At 43.9% G+C, this 20,434-nt stretch overlaps 1 protein-coding gene and 3 non-coding genes across 4 annotated transcripts; 2 read left to right on the top strand and 2 right to left on the bottom strand.

Moving 5' to 3' along the window:
- Nucleotides 1-5,617: 5,617 nt before the first annotated feature.
- Nucleotides 5,618-5,699, bottom strand: trnas-uga (transfer RNA serine (anticodon UGA)). Its single transcript has one exon. It is a non-coding gene; the product is annotated as a tRNA-Ser (tRNA).
- Nucleotides 5,700-6,091: 392 nt separating this feature from the next.
- On the top strand, nt 6,092-6,163 carry trnaa-cgc (transfer RNA alanine (anticodon CGC)). The gene has a single exon. It is a non-coding gene; the product is annotated as a tRNA-Ala (tRNA).
- Nucleotides 6,164-6,605: 442 nt separating this feature from the next.
- trnav-uac (transfer RNA valine (anticodon UAC)) lies at nt 6,606-6,678 on the bottom strand. The gene has a single exon. It is a non-coding gene; the product is annotated as a tRNA-Val (tRNA).
- A 666-nt stretch (nt 6,679-7,344) lies between these two features.
- zgc:152891 (hydroperoxide isomerase ALOXE3) lies at nt 7,345-17,294 on the top strand. The gene is made up of 15 exons (XM_006808260.3): nt 7,345-7,391; nt 8,794-8,988; nt 9,101-9,326; nt 9,479-9,560; nt 13,148-13,237; nt 13,323-13,438; nt 14,348-14,520; nt 14,595-14,738; nt 14,831-15,034; nt 15,162-15,248; nt 15,337-15,506; nt 15,598-15,707; nt 16,374-16,474; nt 16,573-16,743; nt 17,070-17,294. Exons 2-15 carry the CDS (start codon nt 8,830-8,832, stop codon nt 17,247-17,249), a joined length of 2,013 nt encoding a protein of 670 aa, XP_006808323.2. The 5' UTR covers nt 7,345-7,391; nt 8,794-8,829; the 3' UTR covers nt 17,250-17,294.
- Nucleotides 17,295-20,434: the final 3,140 nt, after the last annotated feature.

The raw sequence follows: 20,434 nt of genomic DNA, 5'->3' as shown, positions 1-20,434 counted from the left end.
CAGCTGGGAATCAGCGCTATGCATGGCCTGCAATCTGGGAGATAAAGGGAAGTGGCACAAACAATTAAACAAAAAACAAAAAGGGAGGTTAGTCCGCCCTAACACAACTTACTCTCAATCAATAACCGCCTTTACGGCTGGACGGACTAACCAAAACAAAATTACAAATCAATCAAAAGAACAAAAAAAGGACAGCAGAGACAGCACAGAATATTGATCAGTTTCCCTGCGCGCAGTCGATCTAGATGAGGGGTCGGCAACCTGCGGCTCTTTAGTCCTTATACTGCGGCTCCGCGTGGTTTGGGAAAATAAATTAGTATTTAGCTGAAGTGTATTTTATTTGTGTTTAGTTCTTTTTTTAACTTGTAGTTCTAAATTGGAAGATTATTGTGATTTTGAAATATAAAAATAAAATTATATTCTATTATTTTTTCATTGCTCAAAATAAGAGTCACACTCGCGGAAGCCGGTGTACCCGCCGAAACGCCGTGCATTTATCGAGACTTTCAACCCAGGTAGGCCAATTATGGATCTTCGGATCCACATTATGTCAGCAGCTCCACCATGAACTATGTTAAAGACAAACACGCTCACGCCTGACAGATGACAGCTTACAGTCCTGCGTAAACTGACTTCGTACAGCCCCAATTAGCAGACGCTGTGCGCAGAGGTTCGGGACCATAAGTCTTATTGTAAAGATATCACGGCAGACCGACGAAGTTTGCATGAACACGCTTTTCAGCATCTCTTTATTGACCACTTTTCACACACGGTTGCTGTACGCACACAGCCGGCTGTAGCTTTTCACCTCACAGCCCGACATACACCACCAACAACACAACAGCACAGATAGCGCAGACGTAAAGGCAGCGAGGCGTGATTGCGGGTGTGGCTCAGGTGCGTCCGCCTCCCCTGCAGCGGCGCTGCAGACCACGCCCCGCCGCACGCATTAACCTGGTAAAATACATATTTAGGCAGAATTTTGCAAATATCTATTTTTAATTTTTCAGCAGTTTGTGCTTTTTTACCAATTATTTTTTAAAAGTCAGGTCAAGGCTCCAACAGCCCAAAGGGTGGTGGCTGACAACAGTTTTTTTTTGCTACATGGATCATTTTAGTTCAGGTTGGTGTTTTTCCTTTTGTTATATTTCTTTAAGAGTTCAAAATGTGTTGATTACATAAATAAAATGTAATTTTCTCTGTACCACTTCATGGATTTCATAAGCAACACACCTTAGTTGTTCACACAAAGCATAAAGGTAAAAAACAATATATACAGTGTTATCTTCATTTTAGATGTCAAAAAGTATTTGCGGCTCCCAGTGTTTTCTTTTGTGTGGAAACCGAGTCCAAATGGCTCTTTGGGTGTAAAATGTTGCAGACCCCTGATCTAGGGCTTGATCAATTCTTCTATTAAAATTCGTGGTCACACGACAGTATACCCACTCGCACCCGAGTGAATTAATTGCCTCTGGTTTTTCCACAGAAGAGCGCTGACTTCACCCCACACACCGCTACCTTTTCACAGCTCTTCAGCCAATCACCTGGCAGAGAGCAACAAACTGCCAGGTGACACTTGTTACATAAAGGAAAAAAACAGAAACAAAAGATCGTGTGATTCACCAGCTTTCATCCACTGTGATTACAGCCCGATACAGGCATAGATGCACCTACAATGCCACGAGGTTTCAACGCGAACTTGCGAATTAGCTGTAGCTGCTTTTTGTTAGCTTCACGGCTAATCTACATATCTACTAATAGCTATACACTAACCACACATAATGGGGATTAACGGCCAACTTTCCCACATTCTCTGCAGGTCTGTGGACCTATCCTTAGACACAGCTCAAGTTATTTACTATATTGTATCTGCTTACCTGCAAATATACAGACATAGTACATTGTTACACATTTGTACAGTCTCACACAGCTGTTGTTAGGCGCACTGCGTGGCCGGGCTTCTTCACTTCCGCTAAAGCTGTTCATTTCAGGAGAAACTCCCTCTTTTGGTGTAACGGAGGAATAACTACCCTTCCAGGCCTGTCTTATCAGAGACTGGAGCACACATTATTTTACAACAATCAAAGAAAATAACATATTTGAACAATCAGAACATTTTAAACAAATATATTATAGTAAATAAAAGATTATGGGGGTGTCTTGTTTTTGTCAATAATGCCTTTCTTGTCCTTACACTTTCTTCCATTTGTGCAACATCTCTAAAGTTAGAAATATCCTGTCTCAGAGTGACGCTGGAAAACTAGTTCATGCATTTATTACTTCCAGGCTGGACGACTGTAATTCATTATTATCAGGAAGTCCTAAAAACTCCCTGAAAAGCCTTCAGCTAATCCAAAATGCTGCAACAAGAGTCCTGACAGGGACTAGAAAGAGAGAGCAGATTTCTCCTGTTTTGGCTTCCTGTTAAATCCAGAATTCAAAATCCTGCTCCTCACATACAAGGTCTTAAATAATCAGGCCCCATCTTATCTTAATGACCTTGTAGTACCATATCACCCTATTAGAGCACTTCGCTCTCGCTCTGCAGGCCTACTTGTTGTTCCTAGAGTATTTAAAAGTAGAATGGGAGGCAGAGCCTTCAGTTTTCAGGCCCCTCTTCTGTGGAACCAGCTTCCAGTTTGGATTCGGGAGACAGACACTATCTCTACTTTTAAGATTAGGCTTCAAACTTTCCTTTTTGCTAAAGCATATAGTTAGGGCTGGACCAGGTGACCCTGAATCCTCCCTTAGTTATGCTGCAATAGACGTAGGCTGCCGGGGATTCCCATGATGCATTGAGTTTTTCCTTTCCAGTCACCTTTCTCACTCACTATGTGTTAACAGACCTCTCTGCACTGAATCATATCTGTTATTAATCTCTGTCTCTCTTCCACAGCATGTCTTTATCCTGTCTTCCTTCTCTCACCCCAACCAATCACAGCAGATGGCCCCGCCCCTCCCTGAGCCTGGTTCTGCTGGAGGTTTCTTCCTGTTAAAAGGGAGTTTTTCCTTCCCACTGTCGCCAAAGTGCTGCTCATAGGGGGTCATATGATTGTTGGGTTTTTCTCTGTATGTATTATTGTAGGGTCGACCTTACAATATAAAGCGCCTTGAGGAGACTGTTGTTATGATTCGCTGCTGTATAAATAAAATTGATTTTATGCAGTGAAAGTCAGTTTCAGATGATTCCAGGAGGATGGAGCTGCTACCGTGAGCTCCGTTTCTAAATGTAGTGCAAACTTCCAGGACAGGCAGAACAAAGACCGTAACTTCCCAGGAAAGCAAGAGCAGACAAGCACACAGCTGAAAATGGTTTGTCATAAATATCAATCAAAGGGCTCTGAGAACAAGTCCGTAAAAATCTGGAGCCCTACCTGAGACACCAGAGAGTCTGTTAGTCACGTCCAGCATAAAGACAAAGGTCAGAGCAGTCCGAGAGTCACAGCCCTCACGTACAGAGATGGATGGATTTGATAGACACGAGCTCAGAGAAGGAAAACAGGTTTAAGTAAAAACAACTTCCTTTGCTTATTAAAAGCTGTTAGTGTCTAATTAAGTGTGACAGGGCTCATGTGAGCCAACAGCAGCCTCAGGTTTGCAAACACTGTGTGAGGTCACAGGACTGGAGTGTTTATCAGCTCAGACACACCAGCCACTATCACAGACACACATTCAGCCAGTTTAGGAGCAGTAATTAATCAGCTCACAGAAAGGCTCAGCTGAGCCAGAGGTGTAACTCACATCCTGTTTCCTGTTTGGTGACGTCACTGACCGCTGCCCCGACCTCGCCTCGGCCCTCGTCTGCATTTTCTCCTCACTGAGGAAGCAGCCACACTGACGCTTTTTAGGAAACCCTGCCCCCTGGTGGTGAAAGCGTTTGTTACAGTTACACCTGTCCGTTACTTTCAGTTTAAAATAAAGGATTTTACAGAAAAGCTGCTAATAAACATATAAAAAATACGTCACATCCTAACAACAATGCTTATGTCTTCATGTTGCTGCAGGGCTGGATGTATTCTCATATTTAGACTCCAGTCTAAGAGTTCAAACCCCGAAGATCCAGCCCGGCGTCTTTCATTAGAGCCTCTGCCTCCAGTCTGTGACACAGGCTGCATGAAGGTTAACGCTGGAGGCGTGGACAAATCACGTGATCGGGATGCAGCAGCTTCCTGGCAGGGTCGAACTCTGAGCATACGTGTGGAGCTGTGAGATACCTGACCTCTGCCAGCAGAGCCAGGCCTCGTGATGCTGAGAGCAGGCTGAACATTATCTCCCAAACCTGACCTCACCTGAACCGAGGCTTCACCTTACAATTTGATGAATTTCATCACAGCTGCCTGCCAAAAGGGAGGAGTTCTGTCCCTACAGCAGGAGTAGACAACATGTTCACAACATCATGAAGGCTCCTTATCCCAGAGGAAACACAGCTTCACCTCGGTTTGGTGGTATTAGGTGAAAATCATCCCGTCTGTGGTCGTCACACTTACATAAATGCACACTCAGCTTCTCTGTTGCTGTCTGGACCTCAGTTACACATTCATGTTGTTCTTCTCCATCAGACAAGCAGCAGGAAACACAAAGAAGATCAGACTGAAGGAAAGTGACATCTGACCCATACCCAAAGGTCAAAGCTGTGAGCTGTGATGCTCGTCATCTAAAAGTCCCTGTGGAGGTTTAGGTCCTGCTTACAAGAAGTTCTTCTGTTCAATAAGTCACTTTCCTGGCAAACCATTCACCAGAACACTCAAAGACTCAACAGCTTAATATTAATCAAACTGAGGAACGTAGCAGATGAGAGGAGACAGGGTTGGGTTATTGCTCCACCTGGCCAAGGCTGCATCCATCCAAATAACTCAAAGAGAGAAATACCCTGTTCTAGTCACAGAGATCTGGTGTCTGAGTGGTGCAGCAGAAGTGTGCCTCTCCCAAAATCTAACAGTTGGTAGATTGAAACCATCCTGTGGTTATAGTTCCAGTACAGAGAGATGGAAAAATACAAGGACGATGGAAGACCTGCCCCAACTGCTCTGACTGCTGGGAGAAGAAAATAAAGAAGAAAAGGTCCTTCAAAGAAAAGCTGTTGGTGTAACAGGTGTGAAATAACTCCAAACTGATGAGCCTTTGCTCTTTGCTGCTTCTGTGCTACACTAGCTCTCTTGCTAGCATGTGCTCTCTGTGGAACGTGTTGTTACTGTAGCAGCCGCCTTCAGCTGAAGAATAAGTGGCCCTCATGTGTGGCTACAGCAAATAAAGAGTTTAAAGAAGAAGCATCATCATCACACAGATGAGTCTGGTGTACTTTGAAATGACTTTGATGACTTTGAAACATTTAATTAATTATTAAATGGTGTATGTAATTAATTCGTTTTGTCACTCCTGGCCCTCCATATACACATAGGTATTTATATATAAAGCACTTATGTAGCCGGTTTTGTATAGATGCTCTTCCAGTGACTGACCAAACAGGTTCACAGGTATGTATGTACGAAAACTAGTCAGTTCTGGCTAGAACTTCACTGGAGAAATAATGAGTTAACCTTAACGTAACTGTTAGAGTTAACTTTAACGCGTGAGGTGAAGTTAACAATATGTATCTTAAGGAAAAAAGAATGAATGTCGCTGCGAGCAGGGTTCGAACCTGCGCGGGGAGACCCCATTGGATTTCAAGTCCAACGCCTTAACCACTCGGCCATCGCAGCTCACGTCACCTATGTCCTTCCCAATCATACTTATCCGGTATCAGCGAAAACATCATGTGAACTGCTTGATACTGCTGGAGAATGGGTCTTCTTAATATCAGCCAGGTGACATGAACCTTTCACGCGCCTTACCGAGGATATCAGGAGGGTTTAAAGTGAATTATTAGGCCTGTTTTTCGTCATCATCTTATCAGGTTTTCCGCAACGTTTCATATTTCGCTGTCGTCACATGCGTGTATTTAGAGCTCTTTGAGTGTGTTTTCACCGTTTAAACATTTAGAATAGTTATTGAAAGGAAAGCTTCAGATGTTTAACATAGCTGAGGAAAATTTGAGTACACCGACCTCCGATACCAGTAAATACTCCTGTCTGTCCTACGTGAATACACGTGTGGGGATGTAGCTCAGTGGTAGAGCGCATGCTTCGCATGTATGAGGTCCCGGGTTCAATCCCCGGCATCTCCATGTTTGTTTTAGGTTTTAATCGTTTGTTTCTCGTCTCACTGTTGTAATACTTGCCACAGCGTGCGACAGATTACAGGTGAACGGACTCTTCTGGTTTTCATGTCTTTATTCATGTCAACCTTATATTTGTTTTACGAATATTAAACAATAAATAAACAAACTATAAACAATAAAAAACATTGGCTTAGATTTTTACAAATCTGAATAATTTCCTTTGTCCTACGTTAGAAAAATACGATTGATAGTCTTCGCTTTTATTTTGAAGGTTATCTGTCCAAACCGGATGTTATGCTTCATATCCTTTCGTTTTGTGTGATGACGTTAACCGTCATGTAGTCCGGCAGGTATTAGAATATGTAGCATTTAATCTTCTTGTCGTACAGTTGTTTTGATCAACAGTCGCATTGATAACCTAAAAGCAAAAACAATGATGAAAAGTGAGTGGTTCCACTGGGGCTCGAACCCAGGACCTTCTGCGTGTAAAGCAGACGTGATAACCGCTACACTATAGAACCCCATATGCAGCCGTTGTTCATATTTATGTTAATATTTGATACTTGAACAAACGATAGCAAGACATATATTTACACACTTCATTTAAACTTTAGTATATAATGTTATTTACACGTTTATGTAAATCTTGTTTATTTAAATGCGTCACTTAATTTAGGGTATTTGTTTCTTTTGTAAAGTATCAATTTTAGAAGAAATGAATGCAATCGTAAAAAATGTTGTAATTATTGTTGTTAATATGTGGTAACATTTTTGTTTTTCTCAGTATTCATCCATAAGTTGATATGTTATATGCTTGTTAAAATGTTTAAATTAATCAGTTTACAAAGGAAACAACGCGGGAAAGCAGTACCTGTTATTCAGGTGTTGTTTTAACCCAATAGGATGTGCCGTTGACTTGATGGGCGGAGCACTAAACAGAGAGCTCGGGTGAGAGAGAGACCCTGGGAGAGAAGCAACTCCTGGGCAGCCCAGCTGGAGCAGAGGAGGCTCACTCTGCAGGTATGTTTACCTGTGTGTTTCTCTCAGCCAGTCAGCTTTTTATTCACATACTTTCGTTTTTCTTAACACACCTGCCTCCCGTGTTTGTCTCCATCCCTTTAACGGCCTTCAGGTGTATACTCTGTTTTGCTTGTTCCCTAATAGTTTCTGTGTGTTCCTGTTTTTCGTGCAGAAATCTTCCAGAACATTACCAGAAACCAGAATCTTCTGACAGGTAAACAAACACTTTTGTTTTGTTCATTTTGAGGGAGCAAAATTCCCACTGCAGCAGAGACCCCGCCCCAAACCACCACCACCACCTCTGGGGTCAAGAGGGCAAATTTTTCCTTTAATCTGGCCCACCAGTTGAAGCTGACCTGACCGTCTTTCTGTACCAAAATCTGATTCATTTGCTTCACTCATTCATACAAATCTGACATTAAAAAACAGTCTAAATCTGATATTTTATAAGTTTTATTTTCATTTATTTTATTTAAAAATATACATTTTATTTTATTTTGTCTAATTGTTTTACTCAATTTCAGTTGAGTTTTTGTTATTTATAATCCAGAACAGTAATATATATTTCTTCCTCTCATGTAGCAGTTAAATAGCATTCAATATAATATGATCACATTTCCTTTTTAATTAAATTTGTCATTTCACATTTTTATTTTTTGTTTTTTGTTCAATTAAAATCAAAAGTCAACGAATACGAGGATTGAGTGAAGACTAAAGTGCAGAGTTTATATCGAGTGGATTTTTGCGCTGACTTCTTCATTACGGATCATTTCTAGGAAACGAGGCCTGCTACCCAATAAACAAATGATTTGGTTTTTTAAACGTACCCTCGGGTCAGAGCCGCTGTAGATAACGTAACTCGTAGGTTCATCTCTAACATGATAAAATAGGAGGAAACAGGAAAATCAGCAGCCGGTGTTTTTATGGCTGATTTCTGTGCCGATTGTAACCACGGAGCAGGAAGCTTCCTCGTCAGGCTGACGACGTGACCTTTAACAAGAAAGAGAGCAGTGTTTACTGCTCGTGGATCTGTCAGGAGAAGCCAGTGTGTTAGCTGGAAGCCCACGCTAACTGCCCTTCATTTCCAAGGCAAATGTGAGCAAGGTAAACAAATAAGCTGATGTCAGCATCAGCGGGAGTCCTGCACAGCACAAAGACAGAAATGTGTTTGTAAGAGTCGCTTTTGTTTCTAAGATAAATGAAAGCTGAAAGCAACGTAGTTTCATTGTGAGTTTCACAGAGATGTGATGGTGCAAAACAAAGACAGCAAACATGGAGAGAAAATAAGAAACTTTCCAACAAAATAATCAAAGTGTAACGTCTTTAAGGGCCTCGCTGTAGCCTTTCTCGACCTCAATGCAGCTCTGATGGTCCTGAGATGATAGTGACACTGACAGTTATGGTGGCGATTCTCATCTTCACAAGTAAAACAGGAAGTGTGAGCTTCAGGTGAAACCATGTTTCACCACGTGAGGCTCTGATCATCCCTGCAGCCAGAAGTGTCTTTGTGTCTGTCAGCTTAACCTCCTCCATCAGTTTCTCCTGAAACAGCTCACAACATGTCTTAATATTAATTTGTGGGTGAAAGGCTCACGAACCTGCACTCTGGCCACCAGGTGGCGCCGTCCAACTTTGTGCCCATCGTGCCCAACATGATGGCTTCCTGTCAGGAGTTTGAAGTGACCGTTCACACCTCACCTGGCCCCACCTGTGGAACCTTTAGCCACCTGTGGCTTAGCCTGATTGGCTCTGAGGGCGAGACTCCGCCCATCCATGTGACCGACGGCAACAGTCATCTCCTGCCAGGATTGGTGAGTTTTGAGATTCATTCATTTGTAGCGTTCGCTGGGAGTACTGAAGGGCATGTTTTATGGTCAGTACTTGGAGTTTTATTTTGACGGTGTCTTCCTGTCATGCTCACAGGTGTGTCCAGTCCGGGTTCAGGCCAGCAGTCCTCTGGGTCGCCTGATTCTGGTTCGGCTCCGGCTCGAGGTTCAGACCAGATTTCCAAACCTGGACTGGCACTGCAGCAGAGTGGAGGTCTGCAGGCTGACTAAAGGTCAGGGGTCAGACTCAGAAACACAGGTGTTCCTGTGCGACAGATGGCTGCGGCCAGCAGATGGCGACGTGGAGCTCCGGAGTGGAAAGTGTGAGTGACGTTTAATGACCGTTAGGAGGAAACAGAGACACGTGGACCCAAGCACAAAAACCTCTTTATGTCCTCACATCACCCTGCAGGTGTGCCCATGCAAATCATTTCCTTTGAATCTAAAAGCAGTTCTTCCTGTTGTTGGTCCACAGTGTGTTTGCTGGAGGAGGAGACAGAAGAGAAGCTGAAGCAGCAGAGGCTCAGACAGCTGCAACGTCAGCAGCAGCTCATCAGGTACCTGATGTCACAGTGTTAGCATGCTGGTTTACCTCTTACAGCGCTCTGATTGGCCACATCCTGGAGTCCTGCAGAGGGGCGCAGTGTTTGAGCTGTACTCTGTGGGCAGCCGGTGTCATCCAAACATGATAACATGTTTACAGCACACTGATATCTGACCTTTGATCTATGACCTTGAATGCTAAAATGGGGTATTATATTATCTTTACCCATATGACTGGAGCAGAACTGGATGAAATATCTAGAAGATCCTGCCGTTAATTAATGCTTCAATCTTAAATATGATCAACTATCTCTAATAATCAGCTATGTACCACAGGCCTTCAAGGTGGCTGCAGTTAAACCTTTACTCAAAAAGCATCTCTAGACCCAGCAGTCTTAGCTAATTATAGGCCAATCTCCAACCTTCCTTTCATATCAAACATCCTTGAAAGAGTAGTTGTCAAACAGCTAACAGATCATCTGCAGAGGAATGGTTTATTTGAAGAGTTTCAGTCAGGTTTCAGAGTTCATCACAGCACAGAAACAGCTTTAGTGAAGGTTACAAATGATCTTCTTATGGCCTCTGACAGTGGACTCAGATGGCCCCGCCCCCCCCTGAGCCTGGTTCTGCCGGAGGTTTCTTCCTGTTAAAAGGAGGTTTTTCCTTCCCCCTGTCACCAAAGTGCTTGCTCACAGGGTCATATGATTGTCAGGGCCTTCTCTTACAGTATAAAGCACTTTGAGGTGACTGTTGTTGTGATTTGCTGCTGTACAATTAAAACTAAATTGAATATGCTATTTCTGACATCATAGAGTATCATACTGAAAAAAAGAATGTTGCGCAGCGTCTCCATGCCTGTTCGTGTGATATATATATTAGAGATGGACCGATCCGATATTACATATCGGTATCGGTCCGATACTGACCTAAATTACTGGATCGGATATCGGAGAGAAATAAAAAATGTAATCCGATCCATTAAATATCAAAAAAAGCACCTCACAAAACTTGCTACACGGTGTAACTCGGCTCATAACCGTAGCACGTCGGAGCAGTGTGGTCACGTGATAGAGCTGCTGCGTGTATTTGTAGCCTGCTAGCAAACATTTCATCTCCGAGGAAGTTATCTCAGGGAGAAGTAAAGCAAGTGTGTAAGTTCATCTCTGAATGTTTGTAAAGCATTCCCGCGTTAAGCTTAACAACCGATATATAGAGCAACTGCCTCTCTCTCTCTCTCTCTCTCTCTCTCTCTCTCTCTCTCTCTCCTGCTGCTACTTCAATCGTGAAACTGCTTAATGATCAGCTGATCGGCTTTTCTGTCGCGAGTCCGTCTCTCTTCTTTGTTTTTGACCCACTTTGCACCAGAAAGAGGAAACCAGCGGCTGAACAACAGCAGCACTATTAAGCTTGATAAGCTGTTGTTAGAATTTATTTAATATTATTTCTACACCAGGATCTTTTTCTACACAGCTGACGTAACTGTGCAGGGGCGGATCTAGCAAAGTGTAGCCAGGGGGGCCGATAGGGCATTAACAGGGAAAAGGGGGCACAAAGACATACTTTTCTTTCTTATTCTCATTTAAAATGTCTAGCCTTTAATTATTTAATAATTATCTGAATCTTACACCCAAAGTTTTAATCTGATGTAAAATGTATAGAAGTCCATTACTGTATATAGTAACTGTTAAGTCTAATATACAGTAAGCTGTAGTACTTTTTCCTTTGGGAAAGTACCATCTGTGAATTCTGCAATTCTGTTGAAGAAAGATGTTGAATCTATTTAATTATTCTTGAAAAATAATTTATTTCTGTGATTTTTTTTTTACCCTGCATCAAATTAAAGTTGATTACATTGATTAAGCATCATGAGGTGGAGGGTGGTTCCCCATTTTCTTTTGCTGGGAGTTTGCAACCCTATTAGTTAGGTTGCTTAATATTTCTGCTAAGTACTCTTTAAAATACCAGAATAGGGAGGATGGAGCAGGTTTAAGTTTATTAGATTGATCAGTGTTGCTGATCTATGAAATATTTTGGGTGCAGTGTGTTTTTTTGTTTTTTTTTACATACAGGTATAACAGAATAGCTTTAGTGTTGTTGTTGTTTTTTAACTTGAGTATGAATTTATACAAAAAGCAGCAAGATATTAAAAAAAAACAGTTTTATTGATTAAAAAACACACTATATCGGATTCATATCGGTATCGGCAGATATCCAAATTTATGATATCGGTATCGGTATCGGACATAAAAAAGTGGTATTGTGCCATCTCTAATATATATACATATATACAAGAGGCTAAGCATATGTATATATTAGGGGTGCAACAATACTCGATATTGAACCGTTCGATACAGTGCTTTCGGTTCGGTACGCATATGTATTGAACAATACAACATTTTTAATTTATTTTATCAACTTTTCTTCTGACGATGCTGTCTGTGTTGAGCGCTCAGTGGATCTGCGTTCGACTACTCCGCCTGGGCTGCACTGTCCAGTGCAGATTCACTGAGCGCAGGGCAAGCTAGCAGACAGAAGCTAAGCTCGTTGCAACACGGCAAATTGAACCTCCCCCACCCTCATTCAGATCTCGCCTTTGGAACTATTTTGGTTTTCATGTGACGTATGACCCTGAAGGTAAGCGCTTCATGGACTAAAGTAAAACAGTATGTTGGATGTGCCACGCAATGCTCAATTACATTGGTGGGAACTAGTGTGTTAGCGCAGTTAGCTTGTTAACGTGCCGTCCAGCCCCACGCACGGGGCGATCCGCGGTAGCTCGTTAACGGAGATTTGCCGTGTTGTGGCGTTAACGTCATTTCAGATTAACGCTGACAGCACTAGTGGGAACAAAATGAATATGACTGCACATTTACTCCGACATCATCCTCGTGCAAAGACAAGTGGAAGCAGACAAAAACAACAAGCACGCATGCTACAAACTTTACCCGAGTCATTTAGACAGCCGTTAGCACATGATTCTCCTTATGGGGACCTGATATGTTTAATATGCTGCTGAGAATATAGCCCAGAAGAAGCGTATAGTATAGCTTTTTTAAGGCCCCTCTGGCGCGATACGGCAGCCTCGCTTCTGTCAGTCTGCCTAAGGGCAGCTGTGGCTACAACTGTAGCTGCCTCCACCAGTGTGTGAATGTGAGAGTGAATGAATAGTGGCATTGTAAAGCGCTATATAAATCCAATCCATTATTATTATTTCTCTGTAATAAACTCTCTTTACCAAAGATGAGTGATTTCTCCATCAGATTTATTTTTTATTACTTTGTTGTTTCAGCAACATTACATTTAAAAACTGTACTTTTGAGTTAAAATATATATTTATACTTTTAATAAATGACAAATTAAAAAAGCACGAACATTTTTTTGTATCGAAAAAATATCGAACCGAACCGTGATTTTTGTGTATTGTTGCACCCCTAATATATATATATATATATATATATATATATATGTGTGTGTGTGTGTGTGTGTGTGTTTTCTAGAATGATTCAAAAACACAGGGATGAGTGAGATGTACTGTTTTTGGTGTCTACCATCCTACAAAATTTGAAACTGACAGCTTGAAAACTGGTTGTCTCTCGTTCAGGTGGCGAATCTTCGTTGATGGCGCTCCGCAGTGCGTTGACGTGAACAGTCTGTCTGAACTCGGGCCAAACCTTCTTTACACGCAGAAGAGGTGAATGCTAACAGTTGGTGCACATCGTGAATGAAATGTGGTCTGAACCAGCTGGCTTGAGCTGTGTTTGTCCCTCTGTCCTCAGTCCGGCTACTAACCTGTACTATCTGAACGGCTTCACCACCCGAGTCGAGTCCTGGAAGAGCTTTTCAGAGCTGGAGATGATTTTCACCTACAGCGCACAACAGAATGGCATCGCCAGTAAGAACCAACGCAGCACATCTCATTCATCTTTGTGTTTTTGAACCTTTCTAGCTACAGGACATCTCTGCAAAGTTTATATTTCCCCTTGTGGTTATTCTGGGTCTTTATTCTTGTATTTACTGTATCGTTCTTTCATTATTTGTATTTGTGTTTTAGTAGTTTTGTGTCTTTTTTATTATTTTGTGCTTTGTTGTAGGTTTCGGTGTTTTGTGAGCAGCGTTGTGTCTCTTGTAGTGTGTTTGTGGGTAGTTCTTCGAGCCTGATCGCCTCTTTGGCTCTTGGCGAAGGCGGTCGCACTTTCCTCCTCTCCCTTATCTTCCCTGCTTAGCCTCTTGTGTCCTTGTCTTGTCTCATGTGTTTTGTGTTACTTTCCCTGGAACACTCTCTCACAGTCTGTCTCTAAAACCTAAAGAGAATTATGGATTTGATCAACTGGTCTCTGAATGCAATTGACCCCCTTTTCTCAACGAGAAGTCCTCACCTTAAAGGCCGGTCCGTGACAATATTGTCAGGCATAAACCGGTCCGTGGTGGAAAAAAGGTTGGAGACCGCTGCCCTACCCGACCCTGTGGCTGGTCACGTGCTCTATAATGTTGTGCTGTGGACATTTCTGTGCAGAGGAGTCTTTTTGTTTCCTCATGCTGTCCTCCCAGGAGCCCAGCATGAGTAGAGGTCTCTTTTTCCCCTCCTGGACTTTCCCATTGGAGTCTATATTTCAGTGGTTTTCCGTAATACTACCAGTCTCCGACCTGTCTCCCCATGTGATGTCTGTGTTGTGTATATAATGTCGGGGGGGCATTTCACTGCAGGACAACTTGCATGTGACAAATAAAGGCTTCTTGATTCCTGACTCGGCGATCGGGCTCCGTGACACAGACTAACGAGACGGTTGATTCTGTCTCTCAGGGTTCGTTAGGGCTCATTGGATGGAGGATTGGTATTTTGGCTACCAGTGTCTGAACGGCAGCAACCCTCTCATGCTGCGTCAGACCCGCCACCTCCCTCCAAACCTGTCTGTCACCTCTGACATGCTCCGCCCCTTCCTGCCTGAAGGCTCCTCCCTCGAAAAAGAGCTACAGGTGTGTGCTGTTGTGACTTTCGGCTGTGCGTTATTTGCAGCTGCCCTTTTTAATCAGTGTGTTCGCTGTGACAGAAAGGCAACATTTACCTGTTGGACTACGAGGTTCTAGACGGTCTTCCAGCCAATGTGATCAATGAAAAGCAGACGTACCTGTCCGCCCCGCTGTGCCTTCTCCACCTGAACCAGCAGGGGCAGCTGCTCCCCATCGCCATCCAGGTTTGCTTCTTATGTAGAAACCTGACTGTGACGACTGTCTTCAGTTGGGATCCTGTTGTCATTCACCCTGGGAATGTGGTCCCGTCCTTCAGCTGCAGCAGAAACCTGGCCCTCATAACCCGGTCTTCCTGCCCTCTGACTCTGGCTACGATTGGCTGTTGGCTAAGATGTGGGTTCACAGCGCAGACTTCCAGTGCCACCAGCTGATCTCACATTACCTGCGGACTCACATGATGGCAGAGCTGTGCTGTGTGGCCACGCTGCGGCAGCTCCCAGATGCACACCCGCTGCACCAGGTAAACCCCGCTCAGCTGCAGCTCGCTCGACTTCCCCCACAGGAGACCAGAGAACAGAATCGTTGTATCCAATCATTTCTCCTTTTAAAGCTTGAGCTGTCTTTTCTCTCATTTCTTTTATGGACAGCTGCTACTGCCGCACGTCAAGACATCTTTAAAGATAAACTTCGGGGCCAGAGCGTCGCTGCTGGCCTCCAAAGGACTGTTTGATCAGGTAAAATGCAGGAAGTAACAGGAACCACACTGAGGAGAACAAACAAGCAGAGTAAGATCTGTTGTGTTCCCTGGTCTCGTCCTTCCAGGCTGTCGGTTCTGGTCTGGAGACATTACCCCTTCTCCTCTGCAGGGGATCGGCCAGGATTTCCTACCGAACCCTGTGCGTCCCCGAAGACTTGAGCGACCGCGGTGTGGACAAACTGCCGCAGAGCTTCTACGCCCAGGACGCTCTGAGGATCTGGGACACGGTGCACAGGTAAACGAGCACACCTGAGAAACACGAACACTCGTGCAAATGTTTTATCGGATGGCAACAGGAGATCCTCTGTGATCTGTGTGTGTTGCAGGTTTGTAACCGGCTGGGTGGATCTGTATTACCATGGAGACGACGCGGTGCAGCGTGACCCTGAGCTCCATGGTTGGCTCACAGACATCAACACTCACGGCTTCAGTAACGGTGCGTTTTATGACGCTAAAACGTGGCACGCGAGCTAAACGTACAGCAGTTTCTCCAAATCACCGTTTCAAACGACTCTGTCAGCAAACTGTGTTTACACGTTAAGTTACAATAATATAATAATGATAACGACTGCTAGTTGTTATCAGAGAGAGCTGTGTCTCCTTTCATGCTGCAGTGGAACTTTTAAAAGCAAGCGTAAAGTGGAGATGGCTGTAGGTATAGAGGTGTAGGTGGGGGTGGAGCTCCTGATGAGAGCTGGACGCACTGGCAGAGCTTCAGTCGGTGGATGTAACAGTAACAGGTCAGCTCACAGCATCACGGGCTCTGCAGAGACGAGCAGAGTGACCCGACATCAAACTATGTCGACCTTTGGATCTAAAATTATATTGAGCAGATGTCTGTTTGACACTGTGTGGTATTAAATATTGATAGTTTGATGTAACGATATAATATTAAAAGCAAAACGTTTGGATTTTAGTGGTTAAATAATTAGAGATAAATATGTATATGTTATTATATAAAGATGACCACAAGATTATGTTCATTAACATTTGTTATTTGTGAGCTTGGAACACTGAGCGGCTCTTTTTGACCCCGCCCACAGCACGCACATGTGCACGCATGCATTCACCTGAACACTGTGACTATGATGCCTCTGCGCAGGTTTCCCTCAGCGCTTTCACACCAGAGCAGAAGTGGCCACGTTTGTCACCGCGCTCATCTACTCCTGCTCTGCTCTGCACGCCGCCGTCAACTTCTCCCAGGTGAGTCGGCCACTGTGAGAGACAGGAAAAGCTCGCAGCTTCCTGCTGAGGATGTCCCGCCGCCTCACGTTTGTCTCCTCTCTCTCGCTGTCCTCCAGCTGGACTTTGCCTTCTGGGTGCCAAACTGTCCGGTCGCCATGTTGCGCCCTCCTCCGCAGGTCAAAGGCGCTGTCACAGAAGATGACATCATGTCCTTCCTGCCAGATGTGAACACGACGTGCCGCGTCCTGATGGCGCTGAATGGGCTGTCGCAGCCGGCCATCGACTTTGTGAGGCTCCGCCCACTCATAAAACTTTTACACTCACTTCTTCCTCAACTCCTCCTCTTCAAAATCTTTGTCATCTTCTTCTTTTTCATCATTTACATTTTTTCTTCTTCATAAGCTTTTTCTTTTGTCTTCCTCCTCCTCTTCGGACACCACAGCCAATCACTGCCTCCATCTCCTCCTGTCACTCCGACCCTCTGCACCTCCTCTGAGTCTTCCTCTTTCCCTCCTGGCGTTCTTTTTCTGATCATTTTCATTTCAAATCATTGTAATGCGTCTCGTTATTTGTCACGTTTCTGAAGATTAAATCTGTGTGTCTCCCCCTGCAGGTTCCTCTCTGTCACTACAAGGAGGCTATCTTCAGGGACGGCACTCACCGCAGGCTGTTGGAGGAGGTGCAGGCACAGCTCCGGGACATCTCTGACGCCATCGCAGAGCGTAACAGCCAGCTGGAGCTGCCGTATCCGTACCTGAGCCCCGAGCGCATCGAGAACAGCGTGGCCATTTAGTAACTGTCATCGTCCTCACCTGCGATCAGGAAAAAACCCTCTCCATGCACCTAATTATCACAATCGTTCCTGTTTTTTTAAATCTGATCATGTGATGGACTAATCGTTTCTGCTGGGATACTTTTTCTCGTATTAACTTTTTTTTTTTCCGAGGTGACTGTAATGCGCCTTAAACTCAGATGTTCTCCGACTCACGAAGGACTCACGATGAAATTAATGTCTTGCTTTGTGAGCTCACCAAATTACTTTGTTTGGCGTCAGTGAAGTGACTTGGTGTGAGCTCACACTGTGTTACATGAGTACATGAGTTTAAATATTAAAGTCTCTATTCTAATGTCTAAGGAGCTTGAAAGAAATCATCTTGACCTTAAGAAGACGTTTCACCTTCATCCGAGAAGCTTCTTCAGTTCTAAGGTCAAATGGTGGAGAGTCCCAGATTTAAACCCAGTGTGAGTTTCCCCCCACTGAAGGACAAAGGACCCCCTGATGATCCTCTAATCACATGAGCCAAGGTGTGAAACTGGGTGTGGGTCCCAATCAGCCAGAGTTTCAGGTGAGCTCATTGTGAAACCTGGCCCCACCTTATCATGTGATTTCCTGAGGTCAGATGGCCCAGGATGTGAGTGGGCGTTAAGGCGTCTGGGGAGGATCTCAAAATTGGGTTATAGATGGCAGACAGTTGGTTTCATAAGCCCCGCCTCTGTTCAAAGATGGTCGCTCACAGTGGACATAGATGCTTCTTTCACTCCTCTTTCAAACCATCTGTCCTCTCTGTCCAAAATGTGAACATTGGTGTCCTCAAAGAGTGACCTTTGACCTTTAGATGCAGATGGACAACCAATCACAGCAGATGGCCCCGCCCCTCCCTGAGCCTGGTTTTGCCGGAGGTTTCTTCCTGTTAAAAGGGAGTTTTTCCTTCCCACTGTCGCCAAAGTGCTTGTTTACAGAGGGTCATATGATTGTTGGGTTTTTATCTCTATGTATTATTGTACGATCTACTGTACAAGATAAAGCTCCTTGAGGCGACTGTTGTTGTGATTTGGCGCTGTGTAAATAAAGTTGAATTGAATGGGCCCCTGAGTCTTGTGGCTCTTCCATGTTGTGCCATTTGTTTCTGAAGTCTCTCCAATGTGAAGGTCGGAGCATTCCTTGGTGCTCTCTGCTGCATACACTACGTTGTTAAGTTTGTGTTTAGGACAATCTTGTCGGAGGAAACATCTTCAAGGAAACTTAAAGAAGTCCAGACGCTTTTCTTTCCAAGCTCCTGAGACTACGATGACCTTCACAGGCATCTTTGTCAGCTGGAAATGAAGCTAGTCAGAAACAGAGAAGGCGCTGTCAGCTGTTCTCCTACGCGTGGCTGAATATTCGACCAATAACGTCAGGCTTTGTGCATTGAGTGGCTCGGTGCCTGTTTTTGTCACAGTTAGATTTGTGGATACTCTGAGTTTATTTCTCCTTCAAGTACCAACAGAAACTCAAAGAAAGATTTGAGTAAAAGTCCAGAACTACGAGCACAAGAAAGAACTGAAGGTAACAATCTTCATGTAAAATCAGCCCTTTCAGGATTTTACATGCAGCCTGTTTTATTCTCAGGGGTTATATGATAAAAGCCAATCACACATCATATACATGCTGTTACAGGTCAGGATGTCACATGACGTCGGGCTTCACGCTGCTCTAAAAGTCAGGTTTCACTTTTTTTTTTACTGTCAGCTCTGTATGATGTCACAAAGAGCGGCGCTCCACTGAGGCTCAGTATAAATAAAGATTACTTTGAACTGTGAGTCATGAAACTCTGCTCTCGTCCAATCAGAGAATAAAGGCGTGGACTTTAAGGATCCACGTCCTGTTTTTGTAGTCGATCTTCTGAAAACCAAATCCATCCACAGACCTGATGTTTCACTCATGTATTAAACACACTGTTCAAACTTTGCTGATGCTTTTCCACTTTTGTCTATCTTTACCCCGTGTATCTGTGTGTGTGTGGTGGCGGTCAGTACTGAGTGTCCCTGCAGGACGTCCACTGGTCTAAAGTCTTACTGCACGTAAGGGGAAGGCTTTTGTTTTAGTTAGTCTGTCGTCCATCACTGGAAGTCACAGCTTTGCAGATTCTGGTGAATTTGATGGAAACTATCACACAGAACATGAAGCAGCAACAAGTACTAAGAAACAGCTTTTATCTCTTTTTGTTTGCATTATTTTCCTGTTTCAAACAGGCAAACGTGTGGTGTGAAGTGACAGTAGTGTAAGAGCCAATCATCACAATCATGTCCTAACTGAATACAAATAGATAAAGTTGTCAAACAGAAGGAACACGTGTAAAGAAACATGTGGTTATCCCAACGGGGCTTTCATCAAATCATCAAAGACGCACAGAAAACAAGATCAAACACCAACGAAGGAGGATCAGAAACAAACTGAACAATATTGTCAACCCCTAACCCATCTGCATCTAAAGGTCAAAGGCCACTCTTTGAGGATGCCAATGTCCACATGTTGGACAGAGAAGACAGAGGAGTGAAAGAAGCATCAAGGGCCGTGTACTCAAAGACCGCTAAGGCCGGAAGTGCGAGGCTTGTGAAATGGGACGGTCTAGCCTCCGTCGCGCTGCCCAGGTTGCCTAGCAACCATGATACTAACAGCTGGAAACGTTTCATACAGCTTTGTTTGACAGAAATGAAGGAGAAAATCTTTTGTTTGTTTCTACATGAGCTTTGATCATTCTCTGATTAAGCTCAGCTATTGAACGGCGTATATTTTAAAGTAAAGGCTTTAAAACCAAGTTAGTACAAACGTCACTAATGTCACATGACTTTGCCGACATGTGGCCAACAGGAATGTTTTAATGTTCTTCGTTATTAAACATTTGCACATAAATAAGTGACATCATATTCAGTACTTACTTAAAGTTTACTCTTAGGGCGCCCCTCATCTGCCGTTTTTTTTCGGCAAAATTATCCACACCCACCGCCGCGCTATGCATTCTGGGATATGTTGGGCCACGAAGTCTACACCGCCACGTCCTTAAAATTCAGGGAAATGAAGGACGCATTTGAGGGCCGCATTTCGAGCAGCCTTCGAATTGGGACAGCCTTCGTCACGTCGGCCTTAAAATGCGGCCCTTAAGGCTGCAGACCCTGAATTGGGATACAGCCGAAGTCCACTGTGAACGGCCATCTTTG

The sequence above is a fragment of the Neolamprologus brichardi genome, chromosome 10, assembly GCF_056152115.1.
Source record: "Neolamprologus brichardi isolate AB-2024 chromosome 10, ASM5615211v1, whole genome shotgun sequence".
Classification (NCBI taxonomy): Eukaryota; Metazoa; Chordata; class Actinopteri; order Cichliformes; family Cichlidae; genus Neolamprologus; species Neolamprologus brichardi.
Note: the sequence above shows the minus strand (reverse complement) of the source record. Positions and strands in the feature narration are given on the sequence as shown.